Genomic DNA, 19,721 nt, shown 5'->3' on the forward strand with positions numbered 1-19,721 from the left:
ATTCTTCCACTTAAAGTACTCCTCAAATCAGTTTTCAACGTCAAGTTCTTTATTTCAAGTCGGACTTAAATTAATTTACCAAAAATTGCAAAACAAACATTACTTTGCAAATAATATTTAGAGTTGAAGTCTGAACCATGCTCCACGCTCATTCTGGCAACACAATTTTGGACAAATTCAAGACCATGAAAAATAACAGATAATAAAATAGAAATTATGAAACTCAATTACCTTCAAGTCAAAACTTTTTTGTTTTTTGTTTTTTATTTTTTATTTTATTTTGATTAAAAAAATTCCCGTATATACACCTTAAACAATCCTAAAATGAAGTACAAGAGAAAACCAAAAGGTAAAATCCCCATGGGAAAAATTTTGGTCAGCCTCGGAGGTAAGAATAACTTCACAGAGGCACTATACACAAATTGGCCTTAAATCTTGATCCTCTCTGAAAGGTAATTCGGCAACTTGAGCTCATTGCAGACTGTAAGGCTTCAAAATTTGCGACACAGTTCAATGAAGCTGAGAGTCACGCGTTGACTAATGACCGTCTTCCTTCACACTTGCAGTTGCCCCTCTGGCATGTTTGAAGTCATCCAAACTACGAAACTCGTCTCTAAGTAGCCTATCCAGTTCCGGATGCTTCTTCAAAGGCGCTTTCTGACCTCGCTGCTGACGAAAATGGTGAAAAGCCCTTCCAGAAGGATTGCAGTAGGATCATGTTAGTATATCCATGTGAGGAGGTACGAGATAGTACCCAGCAATAACAATCATGTTAGTAAGAGCAAAATATACTAGCATTGGAAGTCCTACAAAATCTAGAAATCAACAATAGCAATGTTTATCTACATATTACCTCCTAAAACTAACTCTACATCAGCCCTTTCACAACACCTCCCCAACCCCGAGTTTCTCCCTTGACACAGGGAAAGAGTGGTCAGATGCATGTGCACCAACTGCAGCCTTCGAAACTCGAGGATGGTGGCCCGCTCCTCTACCCTTCTCCACTTAATATCAGGCTTCGTTTGCATGGCATAGGACCCGAACCTGTGACCTAAGTCACAAGTCCCCCAACATTTGCCACTTGAACTGAGCCCTAGCACCCCCCCCCTCCCCCCAACTTTTTGTTCAATAAACACATAGAATTCAAGTCTACCTTAGGTATAAAGTTTGTTTTACTTAGTCGAAAGTGTTCAAGGGCTCAATTGGTACAGACGTTGATTTCAAGTTCATTATCGGTTCCCAGTTCTTTTCAGTCTCATGGGGGTCACTAAGAAAGCATGCGGGAGAAAAGGGGACTGAAATGAGGATTTTCAAACAAGGTGAAGGTAATTACCAGTACTTTTCAAGGCCATAAAGATTTCCTTTATTGTAAAAGTCAAGCGTCAATCTCTCGAAATCCTCATAAAGATCCTCTCTAAATTCCTTTTCCAAACCATAACTGAAACAAGACAAACAGTATAATGAGTATCTAAAGAAAGTATGTCAGAGAAGGAAAGGGCAGCTAACTGCTGAAAAGGGTAACTGCTGAAAAGGGTAACTGCTGAAGCTGCATAACATGGAGATGTACAAGAAAAGTACCAGCTGTAAGAGTTCAGATGTAAAAGGGCAGCAAACTAAACTGTCATTAACAATGGGATGTAAACCATACCTTTTTTTTTAGGAGGACAAGTAAACCATACCTATAAAATCTAAACAGACACTCCATCCCATAGTTGTAATTAGCAGCAGCATCTTCTTGAGCCAACTTTTGGAACTCATTGTACATAGAATGAATAAACATGTTTCGCAGAAAATACGACCAAAACCTGTACAGTGTATTCATTTCCTGCATGCCAAAAAGATAAGAACCCTTTAGAGAGTTAAAATTATGCACTTTAGGCACGCAAACGGATGGCCAAATGGGCAGTAGGCGGACAAATAGACACATCATACATGTGTATACACATAGAGATGAGTCAAAGACCTCCCACTATGAGTTAACGCGATTGAAGAGGAAGAATATTGCTATTTCAAAAGTTTGGAAGCATTCATGTGATTTCCTTTCAACCGATATCAGATATGCAAATTCAAGAGAACTGTCATTTTTATAGAGATGTATTTTACATGTGGTTTTGTTAACAAACAGAACCTTTTAGGTAAAGAGAACAGTACTATCTGTAGATATTTATTTTATAGGTGGATTATAAACAAACAGTCGCTTCTAGGTACTAAAAAAAATTCTTTTCTTTTTATGAGGGCATGGGAAATTTTCAATTTGTGTAAATAGTTGGATAGATTTTTTGGAAACTTAATGTTAGAACATTCTTGTAAATTTTTGGCGCTATCTTGGTGCAACTATAATGGAGTGACTTTTGACTTTTTTTAGAAGAAACGAAATGACTTTTGACTTATCAAAACAAAAACCATAAAGGAACAAAATCAATAAGATAATCAAACAAATTTCACATTTTTCAAATAGAGATGAGTTATATTTCCATATCTCACCCCCAAATGAACTTGCAGAAGAAGTGATATTCCTCGCATTTTAAACCCTTTCTATAAGAGGCAATTCATCCTCATTAGATTTAATATAACTCCTCTTTGTTTCCTTTCTATCATCCTCAAGTAAAGGGTGATGCTATCTAAGGAACTGGTGAATCCAAACACAAGGAAATGCAGAACCAAAATTAAGGGGAAGTAGGCACCTCACTGCAACCAATTCCAAGTTTCTTGCGATTACTCAGACAGCGCTTATGATACTTCTTGTACCTGAAGGTGGAAAACCCAAAACCAATACTCAGGAGGTAAAAGAAAATGCACAAGGAATATAATGTATAAATCGGTGTACATACAGATCTGTGCATGAACAAATGCATGCACATGAATACAAAATTCACAGAACACCAGTTCCTTATAAAAGTAAATCTACTCACAGTTGTTGTGTAAAACCATTTTCTTGTAGAAGCTTATGACTTGGATGCTGGAAAGGTGGAAATGGTTTCGGCATGGAACCCACAGGCGGACTACTACTAGCAAAATTGCTATGCGGGGAGGCACTCAACTTTGAAGGCCTTGACCTGGAAACATAAGAGTGCAGGTATACTAAGTTTACTGTTTGGCACACCAGAACCTTTTTTTACAATTCTCTGATATTAATAAATTTCATAGACTTGCATCGTGCTCTCTTTTCTTTTATTTTGATCATCATAGACTTGCATTCTTGCTCTTTAAGGAATAATTAAACAATCAAACATATAACAATATACACTCCGTTAGACCACGTCAAGGGATTCAGAACATACACATGACTGTCAGGAGGTGTAGAACCAAAGAAAAACCCAACTGAATCGCTAGGTGGACTTTCAGATATTGTTCCTACACTGTTCCGAGAAATCCCATGATTTCGGTAATTTCCTGAAAACAGCCGCTGCTTATGTATTGGATGCGGTTTAGTAAATCCTTTGTTTTGCTTCCTTCGAGAATTAGAATTTCCAGTGCCTTCACTGTTTTTTCCTCCAGAAGAATGATCAGCATTCTTTGATTTTGATAAAGCAGCAGCTGTACCAGAAGACCTCGTAATCTCATCTCTAGAGCCATAAATGGAGTTGTTAGATCTACAACTGGATCGCGTAGCTTTAAGCTCCTGAAAGATGAGAAAGTTTTCAAGACATTCTAATACTATATAAGTTGAATAAGCCAAGCATGATCTCAAAAAAGCAAACACCAACCTGCTCATAGAAGTAGAGGCCATCATTTATTGCAGAAGCAAGCTCAGTAGATATTGGTTTTGATTCTTTTCCAACAGTTCCGGATACCTGAGATGTCCGAGTGTTCTGTATGCGAACCACGTAGATGAGATAATTAGCCTAATTATACAATAATTCAGCTCAGTAGTGTAGAAGAAGGGCAACAGAAGTCCTGTGTAAACACAATAGCTCCTAAAGTCATTTTCCACAGGCTTCTCCTGAGCTGCATCAGTTGCAGTGTCTTAGCTTTTTCATGAATTTGGCCAAATTTTTGAGTCAATAGAACAACCGGTTTTCAATTTGTATTGTCTCTCACCAATACAAATTATCCTACTCACATATGCAAATTAAGGCTGGGCAAATCAAAATCTTGTAAGGACTAAGGAGTACACAAAGATTCTAAGGAAAGCATCAATTAATACATAGCAACCCCAGATATGGTGTCATTAACAAGGATGGAAAGTTGAGATATCGAGCAAAATCAGACATACATCACCAGTCATATTGACTAGACGAGTCCAAATTTGGAAGCATAAGAATCCTAAAAATCAGTCCCAAGTATACACTCAAAAAAGAAGGGGTCATCAAAGAAATTCCAGCTCAATAAAAACAAAAAGCTTTTGAATTCAGCTATATCAATAAGGTCCATGACTCCCTGAAGAGAAGTTGAGATGGTGGTAGCAATCCATCCATACACTAGGAATATAGTCCCATTTCTAAGTAGTAATCACATTCTACCAAATGCTCCAGTACTTCTTGGTCGTGAATATCTGAACTGGTTGTTTGCTGTTCAAGAATTCTTGTTTAGGCAGTTCATACCATCCATACATAGTGTTTTGATCTAAGATTTCAATTCTTCCGTGTTTCAGCAGTAACATATTCTTCCATGGAGCTAAGGTCCAAAATATGGAAGAAACAAGCGTTTCCACGACTCTACCACCCAGTCAATTCTGTTCCACTTAATCCCTCTTTCATGGCCACATATCTTTCCGGCTAAGGAATGGGAAATCTTTCTCCTGTTACATGAATCCAATTTTCATTTCATCCGGGAAAAGCCATCTTTTTCTCAACAATGTCTTTGTCATTTGATCCAATAGCGTTCCGTTAGATAGGAACAGATTTGATAAATACTGATAACTCTCGGATAGAGTATTAGAACGGAAAGATCCATTAGATAATGAACTGTTGGTTCTAAGCCATCTCTGACGATTAATCAACAATTCGAAGTGCTTTTCTTGCGTATTCTTGATAAACCAGCGTTTATATATAGATGTAGGAGGGTCTGTTTGGGAAGTAAGAAGCCCCTTTGACATCTCTTCATCTGCAAATAATTCTCGATGTGAAAACACAGAGCCAGGGGGCTGATCTTTGAATAGGAAAAAGAGTGGATCTGCAGGGTCCCAAATGAATTGGCTTATTCGAAAAAGGCCTTGTTCTTTGGAAGATCTATCTCGTGTCTGGTACTGCATGGTTCCACTCTGCAAGAACTCCGAATCATTCTCTTGAAGCTCATCCTCTTCATCATAAATGATCCGCTTGCCCCGAAATGACCTGGACCAATAGGGAAATCCCAATTCATTGGGCCTTTCGATACAATCAAATAGAAAGCCCCAAGGGCGCCATATTCTAGGAGCCCAAACTATGTGATTGAATAAATCCTCCTGCGGGTCAAGGGCTCCTTCTCCCTCCCCTTCTTCAAACTCCGATTCATATTTTTCATAGAGAAATCTCTGATCAAGGATAGAACATAAACATTATCATTTCAATTGCACTCGACGAGTTGTCATGTTTTGAAAACGATCAATGATCGCATCATTAGATACACTTTCAAATACTTCATCCTCTATAAAACAAACTACACAATTATTCAAAAAGTCATCACCAATCCTACTTCGCAAATCATTTTTAATAAACTTCATTGAAGAAAAAGCCCTTTCAACCGTTGCAGTAGCCACAGGTAATATCAAACTCAGCTTCACAAGCAAATAAACAAGTCCTCATGTCTTGTGAATATTTGTTTTAACCAATGTCTTCGACAGATCACCAAGCCTTATCAAGTTAGAGAATGCATTGTCCATTTCTCGCACATAGTCAATATAGTTGTCAAGCTCATAACTAAGATCTTCAAGCTTAGAAGCAGTGAACTCATTTGGATAATATGTAGCAAGTTTCATAATCTTGTTTTTATCATAATTTGCAAAAGAATCATCGGGACTCAAACTAGCCATACCAAGAAGCAGAGAAGTATTCACTTCACTAAAACGACTATTAAGCTCCGAAAGTTGCAAATCAATAGCACAAAAAACCTCTACGTACAAATGATGGGAATATGTAACAGTTGAGCTTTTACGCTTCGACTTTTCAAGTGTATACTTCTCACCCATTTTTGGGATTACAATACCATTCTTATCACAAAACGAAGAGACATCTTCTATCAAAGAATTCCATTTAGATTCTCTCATTGTTTGCAATTGCCTCTTTGTGAAATCAACAAGTTTCATTGCACTAACAATATCTTGATCTTTTTTTTGTAGGGCCATATTCAAATCATATGTAATTGCCAATAGTTTTAACATCAAATGTAATATACAAACGAATTCATAAGATCTTATATCTTCCACTAGACTTTTGGCTAATGCTTTCTCCTGATAATTTGAACCCTCATTTGCAAGAACTCCAAGTATATGAACAATCAATGAGAATAAAGAAATAAAGTTACGCAATGTCTTAAAGTGAGATCCCCAACGAGTATCACCTGGTCTTTGAAGCCCAAGTTCTTGATTAAATCCACTCCTTGTATTAACTTCACCAAGCACTAATAACTCATCTAATTTTTCAGCTTGATCATCTCTAAGCATCTCCCTACGCTTATAAGAACCTCCAACAACATTCAAAACATTAGCATGAATGTCAAAAAAAATTATTTACATCATGGTGTTTCTTTGCAACAGCTACAAGAGTCAATTGCAACTAATGAGCAAAGCAATGTATGCAATGTGCCGAAGGATTATCTTTCAGAATCAAAGTTTTAAGACCATTGATGTTTCCTTGCATGTTACTAGCTCCATCATACCCTTGTCCCCGTATTAGAGATGAACTCAATGAATGTTGTAAAAGCAAAGAATATATTTCTTTTTGTAATGCATGTGCAGTTGTATCTTTAACATGAACAAGGCCAAGGAATCGCTCAATAAGTTCACCCTCTTTATTGATAGCGCAGAACAAGAGCCATTTGTTCCTTATGAGAGACATTCTTAGACTCATCAACTAATATCCCAAAAAAATCCCCATTCAAGTCTTCAATAATTGCTTTCACCGTTTCTTTTGCACAAGAATTCACAATATCTTTCTGAATATCAGGAGAAGTCATGGTGTTATTTTTTGGAGCTTTTTCTAATACCACATTTTTCACATCTTCCTTCCTATCTGCATACCATTTTAAGAGATCTAAAAAATGGCCTCTTCTAGTAGAAGTTACACTCTCATCATGGCCCCGAAAAGGAATTCCTTCTTTCAAAAGATACCTTATCACATCAATTGAAGCATTCAAACGAACTCGATGTTCACTTTTAATTTTCTCTGATTGCTTGTCCAAAGAAGTTAGAATGGATTGTTCTTGGTTCATTAAATCTAGCATCATATTGAAACATCGATTATGAACACTACCCACGTTACCCACATGTGATTTAAGTCCTTCTAAACCTTTATTCCAACCTCTAAAACCATCTGTTGTGAAAGCATCACCTACTTTTTTCTATATCCTCCAACCTCATTTTTAAACAAGTAACAACATAAACAAAATGTTGCATCTTGTTTAATGCTATATTCTAACCATTGAGAACATGAAGTTTTAAACCATTCAAGATTAAAGTGGCGCATTATTCCCCCAAAATCTCTTTTTGGAAAGACAAAACCACGAGGTTGACAAGCTCCATTTTGTATATAATTTCTCCTTATACGGTCACGTAAATTAGGAGGATATTCTGAAATTGGTTTTCTTTTAGCAGGATCGGGCTCATAATAGCACACTTTATCCGATGCTTGGGAAGGATTAATATTGTTATTAATAACTGGACATGGAGAACTTGTCAAAGGAGAGCTAGAAGAAGCTGCAGAAGCTTGAGCTTTGTAAAAACTCGTGATCATATCGACTTTTGCTAGAAAAACCTAAAAATCACAAAACAGAAATTTACTTGAAGTTGTATGTTTCAAAACGCTATAACAAACTATTCTTTATCTCCTCTGACATAGTTCAATTTGAAAGAGAATCCAGTACTTCTTGGTCGTGAATATCTGAACTGGTTGTTTGCTGTTCAAGAATTCTTGTTTAGGCAGTTCATACCATCCATACATAGTGTTTTGATCTAAGATTTCAATTCTTCCGTGTTTCAGCAGTAACATATTCTTCCATGGAGCTAAGGTCCAAAATATGGAAGAAACAAGCGTTTCCACGACTCTACCACCCAGTCAATTCTGTTCCACTTAATCCCTCTTTCATGGCCACATATCTTTCCGGCTAAGGAATGGGAAATCTTTCTCCTGTTACATGAATCCAATTTTCATTTCATCCGGGAAAAGCCATCTTTTTCTCAACAATGTCTTTGTCATTTGATCCAATAGCGTTCCGTTAGATAGGAACAGATTTGATAAATACTGATAACTCTCGGATAGAGTATTAGAACGGAAAGATCCATTAGATAATGAACTGTTGGTTCTAAGCCATCTCTGACGATTAATCAACAATTCGAAGTGCTTTTCTTGCGTATTCTTGATAAACCAGCGTTTATATATAGATGTAGGAGGGTCTGTTTGGGAAGTAAGAAGCCCCTTTGACATCTCTTCATCTGCAAATAATTCTCGATGTGAAAACACAGAGCCAGGGGGCTGATCTTTGAATAGGAAAAAGAGTGGATCTGCAGGGTCCCAAATGAATTGGCTTATTCGAAAAAGGCCTTGTTCTTTGGAAGATCTATCTCGTGTCTGGTACTGCATGGTTCCACTCTGCAAGAACTCCGAATCATTCTCTTGAAGCTCATCCTCTTCATCATAAATGATCCGCTTGCCCCGAAATGACCTGGACCAATAGGGAAATCCCAATTCATTGGGCCTTTCGATACAATCAAATAGAAAGCCCCAAGGGCGCCATATTCTAGGAGCCCAAACTATGTGATTGAATAAATCCTCCTGCGGGTCAAGGGCTCCTTCTCCCTCCCCTTCTTCAAACTCCGATTCATATTTTTCATAGAGAAATCTCTGATCAAGGATAGAACAAGAGCCGTTTTGCATCATATCTAAGGGATTCCTCGGTTCGGGCCGAAGAAGCAATGTCACTCGATCATTATCAAACTGACTGCAATCTTTTTCTGTCCGTGAAGATCCCACCAGAGCGCCTTCTACTTCTAATAGGCCATGAACTAGATCAGAATCATTCTCAACGAGTCCATAAGAAGTGATCCCATTTTTTTCATCGGGTCCGGATAAAGACCAAAGATCTTGAGCGACCGATCCGGCAGAACAACTCAAAAGATAAAGAAGTATCGTTAATCTCTTCATGCTCGTTCCAAGCTCGAAGTACCATTTGTACAAATAAGAATCCCCTTCGTTACATGATTTCTTCTTCATATAGATAGATATAGGATCTATGGGGCAATTACTTAGAAGTACATTTTGTGCTACAGCCCTTCCTATCTGATAGAAAAGGATCCCATGATCCTGAACCGATCTTACCTGGGATCGCAAATCCCAAGTTTGTCTATGAAGAGCGGATCTAATTGTATTAGTGTCTATAATTGATTTCTTCTGTGTAATACTAATCGATAGGACCTCATTGGTAAGTGCTACAAGATCTCGTGCATTGGAACCCATGGTTATGGACCCGAATCCGTTAGTATGGAACATTTTCTTTTCCAAGTGAAATCCCCTAGTATATGAAAGAGTGAAAAAGTGCTTTCGTTGTTGTGGAAGAAGAAGCCTTCGTATCTTAATGCACGTATTTAATTTATTCGGAGCTATTAGAGCGGGATCCACTTTTTGGGGAATATGAGTCGAAGCAATAACAAGAATATTTCTAGTAGAACATCTTTCACAATCCCTGGAGAGATGGTTCACTAATAGACCGAGGGCTAAGTCATTCGACTCATTCACATCCAGATCATGAATGTTTGGAATCCATATTATGCAAGGAGACATTGCTTTTGCTAATTCGAATTGAAGGGTGATATAAAATCGGTCTATTTCCGGCATCATATCCATAGTTAGCCCATTCATCCTAGTTAGCAGTTTCAGCTCCGTATCAAGGTCACGATCGATATCGTCACTAGCATCAAGATTGTCACTATCATCAATATCGTCACTATCATCAATATCGATCTCATCAAGAAGAAAACCTTTAGGCTTGTTATCCAGGAACTTGTTCAGAAATACCGTAATGAAAGGAACATAGGAGTTTGTCGCTAGGTATTTGACCAAATAGGATCGTCCAGTTCCTATAGAACCTATCACTAAAATACCCCTAGAGGGGGATAAGGCTAAGCGGAGCGAAAAGGGTTTTCCATGAGATGGGAAATGAAAACTATTTTCCCCACACGAAGTTTGTGAATAAGTGATTGTCTGATAATGAGCAAGGAATATCCGTCTTTCTGCTAAACAGGATGGATTGAACTCATAATTCATTAGATGCTTTTTATGAATGTCAACTAAGTATCGTAAGTAAATTGCTCCCGGTTGTTCAATCATTTGATAACCAGAGTCATTCTTTGATAAACGATCACTATGAGTCAGACTCAATAGAATTTGATCAATCCTATTTTCTGTCGTTAAGGTGGAGAACTGAACCAAGAATTCTCTTTCTTCATCATCAATCGAATCACTGTTCGCGACCCAGGATTCTATTTTATCATCAATCCAATCCCCGTTCACGTTTTTTCTTTTTCTTATCAATGAATAGATCTCTTTACTTGTATGACTTAGATGTCTCGTATTTCTCGAAAAAGTGATTCGATTGATGGGATTTGGTATGAGATCGATGATCTCGATGAGATTGATATTCCAATCTTTCTTCTTAGAACGTATTGATTTGACCCCATAAGCGGGACCAAGCATGTTGCCGCCAGAAGCAGAACCCCGTATTTCTTCTAGAGAATCTCCTAATTGTTCCAGAGCAACTAGAAAGAGATTCTTTAACCAGAAAGAATTCGGTTCAGATGTAGGATACCTATCCAGAAGTTTTCGCAACTCAATCATAGATGATGGAATCATCAAAGATTTGACCTTTTCGAACTCTGTCTGTAACTCACTAGAGGCCCGGGAAACAAAGAGAAGATGTGTACGAACGAGATATCCAGCAACAAGAAGAAGGAAAAGGATTGAATAGAGGAACTCCCGAGCATTTGGCGATCTCAGATGTGTCGATATCAATGGTGACTCATTATTTCGATGAATCATTTCTTCGGACAGAAGAAGATTATGTAAACACTTACTCGAGATCTCACTTATCAGATTCCATTGTGGAAGACACAATTTTTTCTGAAGAATTCGCCATGATATACCTGATCCATGCATAATATCATGAAAAATGGGTACAAATTTTTGACTGCTACTTAGTATTGGCAATAGGTCTGAAAAAGTATCTAAAAATATCAAATTTAGATATTTGTACCCTGTCGAAGTAAGGAACCATGGCATATATGTTTGGAATAGATTCCATTTTGAGAGAGTTGAAAAAGCACTATCTCGTTGAAAGGTTCTATACATCTGCCCTTTCTCAACGCATTTCTTTAGACAAAGACTCCGTTTTTTCCTCTTTTTGGATGATAAATCTGTCTCAGAAAATGGAGTGTGAATCAAACCCATGTTTGAATTGAAATTGAGATACTATGCAAGTTTTTCCCTTCTAAATCAGATAGATTCGTATCTGAAAGAGGTTGACAATAAGTTCTTTCAAAATTGACTATTTGCCCCTCTGTTAGAGGTGTTCCAGAAATGTCTGCGATCGAATAAATAGCTCTACGAACGAATGGATCGGATCGACTAGGAAAATGGAAAGATTTGTACAAGTTATACGTTTCGTCACCACTTTGTGGAAAATCGTTAGGTATGAATATGTTAAATACCTGTGACTCGATTGGTGAAATAGTATCTCTCCCCCAAAAAGCATGTTTTTTTTACCGAAGCACAAAGAAAATATTTTGTTGCGAATGAACAAGATATTGAGGAATTGTCCATACGTAAAATCAGAATTATTGATACGGGATAGAGAAACTCCTGAGAGATTTGGGACCTCTTGGTGTGCATTCAACTTCAGATTACCTGTTTTCAAGAATAGGATTCTTGAGGCAACCTCCTTCTCGTTTTCTTTATAAATCATTGATAACTTGAAAGGAAGAATAGGAACTCATGAGCAGCCGCAGCAATAGAAATAGATTCCCTTATGTCAACTCATAACGGTATCAATGTTGGCGCTCTAACAATCAAATTTCACAAGGTAATCTTATACCAATAACTTGTTGAATAAACTAAGATGAAGCTCATCCTGTAACTAACTGCACTATGTAATAACTTCCTTTTTTTAAACGATGGTGTTCAAGTTAGCTTGAATGTAACTTGACTAATCTATCGGGCACTTTCTACCTCCCACCAGCACAAGTATTGGATAACTCTACTCACTAATCCCTAAGAACTCACATAGTGTAGCCTCAATTGCAATAGTACTTCGGTTGCCAAGGTTGTTACCCAACTCTTCGATCCCTAATCCATTCCTTTGGGGCTTACACTATGTAATAACTAACAAACAATAAAAGAAATTTTCAGTTTCTCATATTTTGCTTATAGACCATAGCAGATCATATTTAGAGATAAATCTATGGAATATGGCAAGCAATACATTTGTAAAGCGGCAACCTAAGGTTGTTCATTCACATTCTTTTAGAAACTCGTCAACTCTCTTTTATTTGGAATAACAAGCATTTAGGTGGTTGTTGGTCCACAATTGGCATAACATCACTAGCTAAACTTGACAATACCTTACACATCCTTAAGCCTAATAATCTGACTGTGTATAGGAAGGGCAACAACATATTTTTCTTTTCACTGCAAGCTAAAACAGCCTAAAATCAATTTCTTTGGTACATCAAATCTACTTTAGCGATTTTCCTGTTCCATCATGGTGTAATGCAACAAGCCTCTTCCTAGATATCTACAAGACCAGGACTATTTATTTAATAAATTTTCAACTGAAATTCCTGTTTAGGTCCAGGGACACCTAGTCCTCTTATTTCTGTTTCTCACACCAAATTTTGATTTTCTTGTAATACGAATAAGTGGGTATGTCAGGCAACTTAATAACCAATACTTCATGTAAGTAATAATAAGCTATAATCTTTTCATCTCCCAAGACCTCTTATATAAATTAAATAGTCAACAGCAGTTCATTCATGTCTACTACTTAGATGTGGTCAACTACCTGAGGCCCCACGTTGCCGAAGTACAAAATGATGCATAGGCATCAATTAGGAAATGAACAAAACATTGAATTCTGTACTTCAAATCCCATGAATTCTTTCACTACTACATTGGAACAAATAGTGAATAGGACCTTGGACTACCATCTCATAATTGCATACTCAGAAGATCAGTTAGACCCAAAGGGAAAGACTACTAGTAAGCACACCCACACACCAGTAAATTTGGCAGACCCATATTAAGATACCTATTACGGCACTATAAACAAAAAAAAAATGGGATTTGTGATATGTAATGAAGGTAATACAATGTAACTCCTATGTCAATCAGCGAATGAACAAATGAATCAAATTTTAAAATCACCCATTTTATGCATCTAGAAACTAATACTCCCTCCATCCCAATTTATGTGGTGGTGCTTGACTCACCACGGAGTTAAAGAAATAAAGGAAAACTTTTGAAACTTGTGATCTAAAACAAGTTATAGATATTTGTGTGGCTATAAATCTCTCATTAAGGGTAAAATAGAAAGTTTAAAGTTAAATTGTTTCTACATAAGTATGACATTCTTGTTGGGACAGACAAAAAAGGAAAGTATGACACATAAATTGGGACAGGGGAGTATCACCAAGAATACACAAGATCTGATAGTACCTGTAACATAAAATAGGAGTCTATCCTCCACTTGTTAATGCATGTAGTAGAACTCTTAGGAGTAAGTTTGACATAAAACCATGTAAAGTCAAAACACATGCCAACTTCCAAAAAGTTGCCTTTGGAACTGAAAGCACCCACATAAATGACATGGAAAGCAATTTTCTTACCCGAGTTACAATGACAAGTTTCTCAATAGCCTCATCATTAACATCCATCTCATCATCTTCCTCGTCAACTCTTCATAGAGCAAGACCACCAAGATGTTAACAATACAGTTAGCAATATAGAAACAGTAAGAGAAATTTGCTCATATAAGTTCGTCCTCACAGTACAATTTTGTTGTTCCATGTGGAGTTAACAAAGAAAATCAGATAACAGTGAAAGCAATTATGATAAGTTCTTTTTCTTCCTTAGTCTCATCTCAGAAGCTCGTAATATATATCATTACTTAATATTTTTAACCTATTTTGGGCAAGCAGATGACCTCCTACCAGCTATAGCAAGAAGATTAACACACAAAAGCTATATATTCTTTATTTATGCCCGCAAGCAGAACCAATCTTCTTCAGATACACACCAATCCCCACCCTATGAAGGAACAAGGATATAAGTATCGCAATATGAGTTTTCGGAGGGGGCCCAAATGTTAAAAATGCATATACAACAGGCTTTCACCTTGCCCTTACTGATGAACAAGAAGACACCTATAATTGAACCAAAGTGGTTAGATTCTGGGAGGAAAAAGATGATAAAAGTTGCAATGAGTACAAGCAAATGAAGCATAATATGACCCAATAGCGTTAGATAAGCTGAACAAGTAATCAGCAGAGCCAGTCATCCACATATCCTTGTATCGATACAAGACTGCAGAACCAGCTATGAAGCAAACCAAGACCAAGCCCAGCCCAATTCAGGTAAGAAAATGTACAAATCCAGTTACAGCAATCAACTATACCTTCCACTCAAAGAGAGCTGGTCCTTTTTATGCTCAAGCTCCATCTCTTCATCAAGCATAAAAGTGCTTGAGAAATCATTAGATAAGTCATCTACAGCATCTGATGCCATCACCATTCTTGAATCACCACTTCCTTTGTCAAGTCTGTGAGTTGAGCCATGGAACCCAGATTTCTTCCTACTGTTTTCTGCTTTACCAAAAACTGATACTTTTTTAGCCTGTTTCTCTAATAATGGAAGCTCACCTACAGAACGATTTTCTTGGGAAGATGTCACTTGAGTTCCATCCTCTTTATTTTCATTGACCTCATCATTCTTTATATCAAGAACAACCTTCCCCACTAGGTGTTCCACTGGAGACAAAGGGGATGATTTCTGATCAGCACTAGCTGAAACCCACTTTGACCATTCATCACGTCTTCTCAACTTGTCATCCTACAGAAATTAAGCAAACTACACATGAACAAATAAAGACAAAGGTACAGAAGTAAATATAGAAGGCAAAGAGGAAAGACATAATTGTATTGATAGGCTAACTCAAAGCTCTTTGCACTAGCAAATTGCCAAATTAGTCTCGATACTTTACCCAAGTTGCAAATTTGTCTTGGAATGAATTTTAGTTCTTATTGCAAATAATGGTGTGAAGGGAGTAGCAGAGGAAAGACCAGGGAGGGGGGGAGCGGAGAGCAAATAAGAAGGAAAACCAAGGAGGGAAACCTATAGGTTAGAATTTTACCTTTCTGTTTCTTTTGTTTTTTGTTTCACCTTTGCCTTACTTTTTCTTTTATTTTCTTCTGATGTTCTGAGTTTCTTTACTTCATGTTTAATCCAAAAAGGCATTTAGGTCTTAGTCCGCCCAACAATACACCACGCGACCATTTTGGAACCAATATTAAATGTTGAGATGCAATATGAACAAACTTAGTTTGAGGAAAATAGGAACTTATATGTAAAATAAATTGGGAAATTTACTCTTTTTCCTGCCACGGGAAAAGGAAAGAGACAGTTGGAGACCCCAGCAAAAGGAAGAACACTTTACCTTAACTTCAACAGTGCTTGAAGCCTGTAATGCATCAATGATAAATGCTATATCTGTACTCATTTTTTTAACCTGAAACGCAAATGAAAAAGAAAATGATAGATGCTTAAATGTGTCACACAAAGTAAAAGAAAACAATATAATGGACTAATCCAACTACAGGTTTCACACATGAAAAAATTTTATACAAAATTTGATGGACTTCAATATAGAAACAAAGCACTGCAACGGTGCAACCTATCAGTCACTTTAGCATAAATGTAAGCATATCTGAGAAGCTTTGAGATTGTACCCTTTTGAAATCGGCAATAATAGAGATTGGAACCCATCCTTGATCATCCATCAAGGAAAGCAAGTAATGATCATTCTGCAAATTCTGATCACTGCCAAGAAAAAGGCACATGTCCTCGATATCAATCTATAGTAGTCAAAATTTTGTAGGACATATTGCAGGTAAAGTAATTGACCCACAAGAGTTGTATCTCTGCACCAATACTTCTTGAAATGAAATGTTCTAATAAAAAAACTACTTCTTGAAACGTAAATCCATTAAAAGGAGGGATCATTACTCCTGTTTTCTTAATTTGAGATAAGGTGAAGATTTTATTTAAAACAGTATCAAGCTGATGCTGTGAAAATACAGAGATAGACCTAGATTAAAAACTTTAAAATACTACACAGTCTAGAATGTCCAGCATGTTATGAATTTTATGAACTTTAAAACTTTATTTTAAAGGAGTTTCCATGAAAAAACTATTATTCCTGCCCTTCAAGCTTACAACTGTAACTATGTGATATCAGTGCAGTTAGCCAATACCACAATCAGGGAATAATTACATCTATTAAGAAAACATAGTGACAACTAACATAATAGAACCTTTTCCTGATATAGTACCTGAAATAGTACTCAATTTGCTTAATTATGCTCTCTCTCAAAGCTAATGTAGGTGATGGTGGAGTAGAGGCTCCGGAGCTGACAGGATGTGGGACAAAGAAAGGAGGGTAAGGCACTCTTACAGAACCTGGAGATGGGGGAGGAAGAAAGTATATAGCTCCTGGAGGACCTGTAAAATAGCCAATGGTCATTGCCATTTAAAAACAAATCGAAAACTAAGAATAACTTCATGAATAAATAAACAACTATTAACGGTGATAGGGATGACAGCACATAAGAGATGGAAATACCAGCTGGTTAGGGGAAGGAAGCACAGTTGATAAGGACGATATTACTGTCATCACAAAAGTCCAGCAAGTATAAGGGAGGGAGAAATAGGAGCAGTACCAAATTGCTAGTTACGTGCTAAAAGACAAGTGGCAGTCGAGCTACATTTAATGGTAAAACCATATTCCCTTTTTTTGTATTTCAAGAGTGATGTGGTCACTTATTCAGAAGACTAGTTATGCGTAAATTACCTGAAAAATTTGCACCATCTACGTAGCCCGGAGCTGGAGCAAAAAATTGAGGCCTTAGGAAAGGCCTTAGTCCCATACTCTGTTGTAACTGAATGTCATCTTTAGAACATACAGGACGCTGACTAGACAAGGCTGGACTAAACTGCCCACCATGTTCTTGTGTATTAGGTCTTCCTCTGTAGAATTTGGCATCGAAGTCATTTGGATCCCCTCGTGATGGGGGACGAAACCCACCATTTATAGGGGGTACAAAAGCTTGGGCTGCAGCATCACCATCAGACCTGGCCACGTGACCTTCAGCTCCAGGGAAAGGCACTCGAGGGTGCTGGTAAGCATACCCCGGAAGAGGAATATGTGGCATAGGTACCATATTTTGATAAAAAGGAGGAAATCCTGGCTGGTGGTAAGCCAAGGGTACAGGAAATGATTGCCCACCATTTTGGTTGTGCCTAGGACCTGCTTTTTGTTGAGATGCGGATGATGACTTATTTGACGATTTGGCACTAGAATATCCATGGAACTTTGGCTGCTCACCTCGGACCTACAAGACAATATACCATCAAATATATTTCATGGTAATACATTCTAATTCATGGTAATAGAGAATAAATAAATCTAAAGATAATGACCAGACAAAATTGCAACATAATAAATCTATTTGAATGATTGAATCATACCAGTTATGGTGCACTACCTTGCAAAGTTTTAGGACAAAAGATATTTTGACACACGGTACAGATGGGAGAAAAGCACATATGGCAGATAAAACGGCAACTATAAAAATATGCCTTAATCTCAAACTACATGGCATCAGCTATATAAGTCCTCAATATCTACCCGGGTGACTTTCAGCAGCAGCACACCTCTTTTCTAGCAATTGTTCAACAACACCACCCCTTTTTGGTAACCAATTTGGCCTTATTCCAACAGTAACGGGCCTCTTTTCGATAATCTGATTGCACTAGACCTATTCCAACCAGCATTCGGCCATTTCAGGCAGCAATGTTTTTCCGTGACTGTACCGACAATGCCTCTTACAGTAGACGAACCACACTGCCTCTTCAGGTCATTCGACCACTGACTTTTTCAACTTCTTCAAATATCTATCTAAAATGATCACTTCCTTGAATTGAGAGGGTGTGTTAAAAGTGGATCATTCAGAATATCCTATAACCATATGATTGTTAAAAGTTAAAGGAATTATCAAAAATATTGCATAAATCATTTGTAATGGTTATGTCATAATTACTAAAAACCTACTTTTTCAACAAAACAATTAGTAATCTTGTAATGAGTAAAATATTCCTTCTTTGATCTATCTCAAAACTCCTATATAATACCGGTATATTGTCAACTAACAATGGCAATAAGAGTTTTCTCAGTTCTCTTGCTTACTAATTGTACCTTCCGGAAGTCATTCACTTCCGGATATTCTCTTGTATAGGTCGGCTTTATTGACATCAAAATGATGCAAACCTACTTCCTCACTGAGTTTTTTTTCCTTCAGCAGGAAATTGAAATATTTTGTTATTCAACCAAATAATTTTAAGTGTGTAAAATATTTACTAGTTCTATCCCAAACAATCTCAGAGTAAAAGTATCTCCATTCCAATGCTCAACTTTTTTCTCCTTCCTTTACCATGAGTATATGCATTCACATGTGACACATGAATATTCTACACTGTCAGTATATAAAAGGAAGTTCTTTTTTTTAGAATGGTAACAGTAACTGACAGTACATAAATTTTCAATCGAGTAATAAAAAGTAAACCTTCTCAGAAGCAGCATTGCGGCTATCAGTCTCCGCCAGCGGAGGAAGTAACGGAGACTTGGCGGCGGAGTTAGAATCAGTAGTCTTAAGCATCTGCTGAGCATCAGATAGTGCCGGCCATGAAGCAGAATCAGTATCCGCCGCCGGCGACGAAGGAGTATCGGTCGCCGCCGGAGTCTTCCACGGCGACTTGGGAGGCTCGCTCACCTCCTTCTGATCATCTACACTAGTCTCATTTTCCGCCATGCTCATAAACTACAGTTACCCTGTATCGCAGATAAATTAAAGCTTAAAACTGATAATAAATTGATAGAATGCGAAAAAAAAGATGTGATTTTTTGGGGATGCCGAAGAGGAGGCGGAGCTATACGGCGGCGTGTGGTGGCTGTGGCGTTGAGAGTGAGTGACTGAGTTGTAAAGAGAGAGGGACACTAGGGTTGAGAGGTGTTTTCAGACAATGAGACTTAATTGAGGGCTGGGCATAATTTGGTACCCAAACCAAAAATTTTGGTATTTGGTATACCGTATTTTGGTATTTGATATGTTATTTAGTTTAACTTTTTAAAAAATTGATATTAGGTATGGTATTTGGTATTTCAAAATAAAATATCAAAATATCGATACCGTACCGAAATATATATTATATTACGCAAAACACATATTATCAATTATAATATAAATATAAAATATTTAAAATTTTACT

The 19,721-nt window shown here is 37.3% G+C and overlaps 1 protein-coding gene across 2 annotated transcripts; it reads right to left on the reverse strand.

The window, feature by feature from the left end:
• Positions 1–205: 205 nt before the first annotated feature.
• On the reverse strand, positions 206–19,477 carry LOC104224019 (la-related protein 1A). Of its 2 annotated transcripts, XM_009775568.2 has the most exons (15): positions 19,389–19,477; positions 19,019–19,284; positions 17,248–17,788; positions 16,730–16,898; positions 16,127–16,217; positions 15,835–15,906; positions 14,797–15,230; positions 14,009–14,078; positions 3,708–3,812; positions 3,282–3,622; positions 2,913–3,056; positions 2,685–2,748; positions 1,680–1,825; positions 1,334–1,438; positions 206–691 (listed from the first exon to the last, which is right to left on the reverse strand). In XM_009775568.2, the coding sequence occupies exons 2-15, from the start codon at positions 19,268–19,270 to the stop codon at positions 538–540; spliced, it is 2,688 nt and encodes an 895-aa protein (XP_009773870.1). In that variant the 5' UTR covers positions 19,271–19,284; positions 19,389–19,477; the 3' UTR covers positions 206–537. The 2 variants fall into 2 exon arrangements, with proteins under 2 accessions (XP_009773870.1, XP_009773869.1); XM_009775567.2 differs by having other exon boundaries at positions 19,019–19,474.
• Between the last annotated feature and the right edge of the window lie 244 nt (positions 19,478–19,721).

This window comes from Nicotiana sylvestris, chromosome 6, assembly GCF_000393655.2.
Source record: "Nicotiana sylvestris chromosome 6, ASM39365v2, whole genome shotgun sequence".
Lineage (NCBI taxonomy): Eukaryota > Viridiplantae > Streptophyta > Magnoliopsida > Solanales > Solanaceae > Nicotiana > Nicotiana sylvestris.